This window comes from Vigna angularis, chromosome 6 (assembly GCF_016808095.1).
Source record: "Vigna angularis cultivar LongXiaoDou No.4 chromosome 6, ASM1680809v1, whole genome shotgun sequence".
Classification (NCBI taxonomy): domain Eukaryota; kingdom Viridiplantae; phylum Streptophyta; class Magnoliopsida; order Fabales; family Fabaceae; genus Vigna; species Vigna angularis.
In genome coordinates this window covers 2,573,598-2,582,256 of record NC_068975.1, presented here as the reverse complement: position 1 = coordinate 2,582,256, position 8,659 = coordinate 2,573,598, and the positions used below count along the sequence as shown (strand labels likewise).

General features: G+C 29.9%; 1 protein-coding gene across 2 annotated transcripts; it reads right to left on the bottom strand.

The window, feature by feature from the left end:
- Positions 1-3,315: 3,315 nt before the first annotated feature.
- LOC108319785 (protein CHLORORESPIRATORY REDUCTION 42, chloroplastic) lies at positions 3,316-4,753 on the bottom strand. 2 transcript variants are annotated; one of them, XM_052879217.1, is made up of 3 exons: positions 4,552-4,753; positions 4,193-4,472; positions 3,316-3,611 (listed from the first exon to the last, which is right to left on the bottom strand). In XM_052879217.1, exons 2-3 carry the CDS (start codon positions 4,462-4,464, stop codon positions 3,503-3,505), a joined length of 381 nt encoding a protein of 126 aa, XP_052735177.1. In that variant the 5' UTR covers positions 4,465-4,472; positions 4,552-4,753; the 3' UTR covers positions 3,316-3,502. The 2 variants fall into 2 exon arrangements, with proteins under 2 accessions (XP_052735177.1, XP_017406523.1); XM_017551034.2 differs by having other exon boundaries at positions 4,566-4,748.
- Between the last annotated feature and the right edge of the window lie 3,906 nt (positions 4,754-8,659).

Below are 8,659 nucleotides of genomic sequence, written 5' to 3'. Positions count from 1 at the left end.
GTTGTACGTTCCTTTTGGGTATGGCTTCAGGAGAAGAACATTTTGTGAATATCTCCTTTGTCCCTAACGTTCACCTTTTATGTTTGATTTGTAGCTCGATGGATGTGTGTAGAACCACTGAAATAATTGATTATCATAAGCGATAATCAATGATCACAGTGTAGTTTTGGGTAATTATGAACGTTTCGGGAATAATTTATTATCAATTATTATAATCGATTATCACGGTGTTTTGATGAAGAATGGACGTGGACCAAGCTTGAGGAGCTGTAGAATGTTATGATAATCAAAGAATAAGATTAATGGTTATGTTTAGGGTCATGTTTGACGTATGATTGAGGTTGGAGCATGAGTGAGTGTTAGGGTGTATCTGAGTATGTGGTTGATGAACATGAGAGTGGAGGATAGGTCTACTAGTTGTACCTAGTAAATACTGGTTCTATCTGTGGATAGGTGCTTGCTTTTTCCTTGTGTGGAAAGGAATGGTTGTTCGGGTATTGAGCTTTCCTTTTGTGGGGGTGATGGTGTTTCCTTGTGTGGCAGGATTACATGTTTCTTAGCTGGATTATGGGACTACTCGAACATATCTGTAGGGGAAGCTACAGATTGGTATGTAGGAGTGATTACAAGCGGGTGAGGTAAGGTATAGGAGTGAGATTGACTTTTTCCACTAGGGTGTTCATGGAACGGTGATGCTCATGGTGTTATTCATGACTGGAATAGTCGTGATGGTGGTGTATCTATAATGATGATCATGGTATTTGAGATGCTCCAAGTAATGTTATGTTGATAGTGGTGTTACTATAATGGTTATAGTAAGTAGTTATAACATGTGTTAATGAGTGGATAGACCAAAGATTTATGTGTAAGATGTTAGTAATGACATCAATGGTCAATGAATCAAGGATCGAGGATCGAGAATTAAGTAATTCATTATGATTAAGTTGTCATGATAGAGGATTAGGAATATTATTGTTATTAGCATTGGGTATTGGATGGTTTATGGTTGATTCAGTGTTTTATATCTTACTATTATTATGATTGTTTTATCGGTAGTTTACCCCATACATGTTTGTGTTTGTGTGTTGTGAATGAAATTATCAGGGATGATCGTATAATGTGGTATACGTGAACAAATGATGTTGTAGATGGTGCTGAGGCATAATAGATTCGAGAGATGGCAAGGAACAAACTTGGGATTTTTAATGAAAGCTATTTTTGTTAAATTTAATACAATGTAGTTATAGTTATTTTACTTCATTCGTTATTTCCATTATATGAATAATGTAATTGGAAAAGTCTTTTGGAACTCATATACTTCGAATAAATTATGCATGTTTAAATATTATGGTTTTTGAAAAAATATGTTTTCGTGCTATGATAGAAAGTTGAAATTTAGGGATTTTGAATAACTCGTGACACCCTAGAAATTAGGGCGTTACAATAGTCATAGGTTGAAGTCAATGTGTGAGAGTAAGCATGATTTTTGCAATACTATATCAAAATTATGTTGTACGATCTCTTCAGCTCGACTTTTGATAGAGAGAACATTTTATGAATGTCTTCTTTGTTTCTAACGTCCACTCCTGACTTGTTCACAATGGAGCAGGTGGATACTTGTAATAGGCATTTGCACAAAGTAGAGTATAAATGCATGCTGACAAATATGTCCTTTTCTTTTTTACTTTTGTTGTTTGAAACGTTATGCATTTAATGCTTTATATTGCATGTTCAAAACAAGTTCGTCAACTTTTCTATGTCTAGGAGCTTTTGAAAAGATACCAATATTGATCATAAAGTTTTCATCGTTGGATGAAAATAACCTTTTGTATCAAGGTATCGTTTAGCGCTTCGTTTAATAATCTGTGTTTAGTACTAGAGCGCGTTTAGGAAAGTGTTTTTCAACATATTTTGTTTGAAGCGTTGTTTACAACTTTAGCACGTTGAAAAACATTATGTAGCACATGTTGCTTTGTTTAACAAGATACAGAAGAAGTGTGTTTATCAAAGATATTGTCTAATGATGCTCTACTATCATAATAACATGTTTAATAAGACATTACTTAACAATGCGTTTACTTAATCATCATGGATTGACCTTTTCATAATAATACATCGTTTAATAGTGAGTCTATTATCAATAGAATCGTTTGGTCCTAGTTTACTAAAACTTTTTCTTTGTTCGTTCAGATGTTGTAACAGTTGTTTCATACAACATCTTTCATTCAACTATATTTATTATATAGGAATTATACTTTGTCAAATACTCATTTTGTTTATTATACTTTAAAACATGAAAGTGTTAGACGATCCTATCTTATAAACGATCCTATCTTATAAACGATCTTGTCTTAACACACTATTCCTATCTTAACATACTTCAAAACATCAATCAAATCTCTCATAAACTTTCATAAATTTTACTTCTAAATTCATTATCTATCACTCCAAAATTCCTTAAAAAGTAACAATTTATTCTCAAATTCACTCACTCTTCCTCGAGAACATACCCTAAATTTTGAAAAAAAAATAAATTATTCGAACATTTATAGACAAAAATAGTTATTTTAGTTTCTAAATGTGTAAAAGATCTTCCAATTATATTACATTGTTAATTTCTGAAAAAGATAAAATATAATTTTTGGACTGATATAATAATGGTTGACTGTATAGTGTTTTTTTATTAAATTGTAATATTAGAAATGTATTTAAATTTTTTACACATTCAGGAATTTAATAAAGTTTTCTATTATTTTAAAGACTAAATTAGCCTCTTACATATTTCTTATTTATTTAATAATTAATATGTTAACTATAACTTAAATAAAATAATTTATAAAAGTTAAAAATTAATATTTTAAAATATAAAGACTGGAATTTTTTTTATAAAAAGTTTGAAAGATTTAATTATTATTCATCGTATATTAATAATGCAAAAAAAAATTATAATATCCCCTTATTATTTTTTTATATGATTAAATATTGTAAAATTTATAATAATTATCTTTAAGTTATATGGTTACAAATGAATTGATTCTTATTTAAAAAAGTTTACGCATAAACCAAATTACTAAGATGTATAAGAGCAATTCATGGTCTATCCTAATTAAATTTATTAAGAATATTGTTTCATCAGCCACTTCTATTTAATGGCCCACAAGTATTTGATTTCATGATTGAAATTTTTTTCAATTTAAGAAAGTGTATAATTTAAAACAGAGTTTTGAAAATTTCACATCAACTATCCATATAATAAAAAATAACATATAAACAGATTACAGATTTTATTTTAAAAACCTATTTTATGTGATTAAGTTAAATATAAACTCTACTATTATAATAATATATAATATAATGATTACAAATCAGGAGGTTGGGATATTTTCTATATTTATTTTAAAGACAAAAAACATTAATTTCATATAATGTACTAACTAATTTACACAATGCAGCACAAGATATACAAAATATTGTCTCCAATTTCTATTTTCTCGGTCACTGTTCAGTTTGACTCAGCCAGATCCAAGGGCTTGAAATATTTCCCATCTATGAGATAAGTTCCAATTCTGAGCCTCACAGCCCAAACATCTTTGGGTTTTCTTGAGATAATCCTGCACCAAGTAACAACCCAATTAACATTTTTTACACCTTTAAATTTTTTACATTTATGTAATACTATTGTTCACTTTTTTTTTTAAATATAAATTTCTTAAAAAAATTTATATTTTTATGATGATTTTATTTCTATATTCTGTGTGTATTATGGTACTGTTACTTCAATCCAACCCAATAGCATAGCTTATTATAAGCATTTGCTGCTCAAATTTATATACACTATCAAACAAATAGTACATCAAACCAACCTTCCCACCTCAACGGGTTAGATTAACATAAACCAAAATTTTATTTCTAACACCATGTTTATGAACAATATAAGCTTTGTTGATATCATTTCTCCTTTGTTGCAAGTGAAATCAACCAAAATTTTCATATCAACTATACAAATAGAAAATATCACTGGAAACAATCTCTCAAACACTATCCTTTCCAATGTTCTATCAGTAAGTGAATTTGAAATTACAATTTTTAATAGATTTCACATCATATTTCCTTTTATAATTTAGAAGTGATATTCACTAAATTTTCTAATTTCAAATTTGAAATTAAATTTGTTGATGACGAGGTGAAATACCTTCCAACATCACCAGCTTTAACTTGGCCAGTGTTAACCCTGAGACAGGGCATGGTGGCTGCAGTTTTAATCATCTTGGGAGCTTCAATGAAAATAATGGGAGAACCAATCCCCAACTTAGACCCTTTTTCTGGCAATTCTGAAGACTCTTTAGATGAACACTTTATCAAAGCAGAAACATCATTTTTCTTCAGAACTTCACAATTCAACCTTCTCTCTTGGACCCCCAAAAATGGCTTTGTGATTGCACAAGAAGAAAAGGAGAAAGCCATGCTCACTTCTGTAAAATGAAAAATGCACCAATGAATAGCTTTTACAAAATTGGTTATGAAAGTGGATATATTTCAAGAGTTGCATACCAAATTGAACTCACCAAAACCAGAAAATCTTCAGCAGGTTGAAAACTTTTCCTCAGACCCTTTTCTCTTCAACTTAGAAGCTATTTGGAGGTTAGAACACTGTTTTGTTTAGACAATTGGTGGGTATGGTTGCATTTTTGTGGGAGTTCTCTATTCATTTGTGGTGCATGTTTGAGGAAGGAAATTTGGATAAAAAGATAATACAAAAGATAAAATATCTTTCGATAACTTCTCTTTTTTCTTCTCCTGTTAGGGTTTAGTTGACAACTTTGGGATGTAGGACCATGTGTAAAAGCTATATGATAATGTATACATTATGGCATAGACGTGTGTAATTAAGTATGCTTTTCTTTTAATAGAACTTTTTTTTTAACTTTTTTGAAAAATAGCTAATATTTTAAACTACAAATTTTACTATATATTTTAAAAAAAAATTAAAAGTCTTGTTTAAAAACATGAACAAATTATTAGAAATATTGTTTTTAACTATATAAAAAAAACATCTTGATGACGATAAACTTCTTATGAAGACGATGAAAAGAAAAAATTGTGTGCATACAACTTATAATGTATTCTGGTGCTTTTTAAAAAAAAAATTATATTAAAAAATTAGTATGATTATTATTATATTTAAATATGTAATGGTATTTGTATAATTATGTTTAAATGCTATAATTATATATGGTTATAAATGTAATTGGTGAAAGAATGGTTATATAAATGTTGTTAATAAATACTTAAGATAATAGAGATGAATATTCTAATTAATTATAAATTTAAATAGATTAATATTCAATTCGTAAATAATTATTACAGTTACTTATTATTGATAAAATGTTATTTAGATATTTAAATTAAAATTAAGTGATATCATAAATTTATTGGCTAATGTAACATTCTATTATACAACTATTAAAAGAAATCACATCAAAAAAATTTATATATATATATATATATATATATATATTATTTTATTATAGTTATATCAAATATAATTATAATATCAATTATATATATACATCATATGATCGTATTACACTGATTTAAAGTATAATAATGTTTTTAAAAAAAATAGATACATAACTAGATTTTTCTAACACTATATTATTACATCATGTCCTACACTAAATCAACAATTACATTCTCATATGTTCACACCACTAAGGTGATCATTGCAAATAGAGAAAACACATAAACAAAAACAAACACAAAAGAAAGGATAAGCTAATATGCGAAAAAAGAAATCATACAACAAGTATAGAGATATTAACACATAAATTAGTCATATCACCAACCCTAGCACATACAAATACTCGTACTAGACTCGACCAGCTGAATACATGTATTAATATCATACTCTAGTAAGTTATGCACTTCTGGTGGTGGAAGAACTCACCCACTCAAGCTACCATACACAAGGTTAGTTTGTCAACTATCTTTGGCCAAGGTAAAGCCTTTAGACTAGGACCTCCTACACCTCTCACCACATACCCTGCCCTTCTACTTCACATTAGATGGTTATTAGAGCGACATGATAACTACTAATACTAAATCAATATATCAATACATACACAAATGAAATACCATCATAAAAACCCCCTCCCCCATGAAATATATGGAATTAAACCAACACATATACCATACTCATCATCATTACAATTTCATACATGAATAAAGACTATATACTTTTAGACATGGATAAAGCACATTGCAAATTCATTTCAAACAACCATGGAATAAGAAAACTCAAACATGTACATTGGCGCTCAAAAGTGGTGCCCAACGCTAGGCTTCACGTAAAAGGTGGTAATTAGTGACAATTCTAGCGCTTAACGTCATTCTTCTCGCAAAAAGTCGCGCTCGATGAAACCCTCCTCGCTCAGCATCTTGGAACAAAATGCTCTTGACCTATAATGAAACATGGCGTTCAACGGTGCCCTACTATTGTTTAACATCAAAGTATTCACATTTTCACATGCTCAGCAATACGAGAGTGACACTCAACGATTTAAAGCTAGAATGCTCCCAGACCTACATAATGATCTAGCACTCAATGCCAGCTTATCATCGCTCAACGCTGCATCAGATTAAATTACGTGATTTTGAAAATCGAAACATGTTCAAATGGCCAAATTGATATTCCCTTCTTAGTACTTAGGTCAAAAATAACTTTTAATGTCAGGACACATACTAATTGGTTCAATTGATTAGATTCTAAAATCCTCAACCAACATAAACTCACACAAGATAAACCACAAGGAAAACATTCAAAACAACCAAATTCAACAAGTCAAACTTCATCATACAACTCAATCATGTAAATCACAAATTTAAAGATGTCTAAAACTTAAAACAATACAATTAGCTTCCCTAACTTGAAAGATAGACTAATAACTCAAGAATTCCTAAAAACACCTTCAAACACACAGGAAGTTCTATTTGCTCCTATGAACAACACAAACATGAACAACACAAACACGATCAACACACCATTAAACCACTTATCAATAAAGACTCTTATAGAAAACTCAAACACTACATGTGAACCAAGATGATCTACATGCACATAAGAATACACAAACTAAGTAAAAGGTGGGAAAAAAACTTACTCTATTGGAGAAACTAATCAAATAAAAGTGGAAAGCTAATAGGATAAGCTCCTCCGAGCTAAATAACTCAAGCAGGTTGTGTTAAGAAAAAATTGTCTATGTGCCTAAACTCTTTCATGTTTTGAAGTTTAACCAAATAACATTAAAATGAGACAATAATCTAAAAATAACTGAGGATGAAAACACAAGACTTAGAATCTAAATCCCCAACATAAAAAACCTTAGGAAATGACTTAGGTTCTTAGGAATTAGAAAAACATCTATGTAAAAACACCCAGACGATGTGCTAAATTGTTATTATGCATAAAGTGTCTAAGAGAGTTAAAGTTAAACACTTAATGCTTATCATACCCAAAGGGTATTCAGTTTAGCTCTCGGAAAAAAAAATGTTATGACGATGTCTTTGACAAAAGACACTAAAAGATTAAAAGCATAAAACATTAAAAGAAAACAAACAAAGTTAAATGTTGTCTGTCTAAAAAAACATTATATCACAAGAAGTGTTTACTTGTCTAAACAATACCATGATCTAAAACAAAACTTTATCCAACGATGAAGTCTTTACTCAATGCTTGGTATCTTTAAGAGGAAATCTTAATTGCCAAATGTTGCCTTAACGGTAGGAAATCAAAACACACTTTGTTGTTCTGAGCAAGCATTAAACGACATTAAATGCTTAATCTTCAAAAACAACAAAAGTGATAAAAAAAGACATATCTATTGCATGCAAAATTTATTGTACTCTCTATAGATAAGTTATCTACATGCATCCACAAAACTTTAGATCAAAATATCAGAAGTGGACGTTAGAGACAAAAGAGATATTCACATAATGTTCTTCACTTGAACCATGCATAAACGGACACACTACTACTTCAAACAAAGTACTAAAAAAGCATGTCTTATCTGACAAGTTGACCTATCCAACGACTGTTGTATACGAAGAAAGAGAAAGCACAAGAATCAAGGCGAACGCTCAGTCTAACAGACATTTATTCAAGAAGCCTTTAAATAGAAGAGCTTTCGAAAGAAAAATCAAGAGAGGATAGCAAGAGAAAATCTTACAAAGAAATATTTATCCTTAGAAGTGTTCAAAAGAGAAGAAAAGAAAGAGCTCAAGAAAAAGAATATATCTTAGCAGAAAAAGAGAACAAGAGAAAAGAGAAGAGGAGAAAAGAAAACTCTCAAGCTTCATTGTTATATTGCTTACTGATTGTAAGAAAGAGAGAAACACATGCAAGTGTTTAGACTGCTTTATATTGTAATCATATCCTCTCTACGATAGTAATAGTCTGAACGACTTGTAAGCAATCGTTGCTTGCAATTTTGCAGAGAATTAAAACACTTACAACTAAACTCATATTGAGTTAAGGAAATCTAGGTAGAGTTGCTTAGTACCAGGAGTGGTGCAAATACTTAAGGGAAATCTAGGCAAGGTTGCTTAGTACTAGGAGTGGTGCGAATACTCGAGGGAAATCTGGGCAGGGTTGCTTAGTATC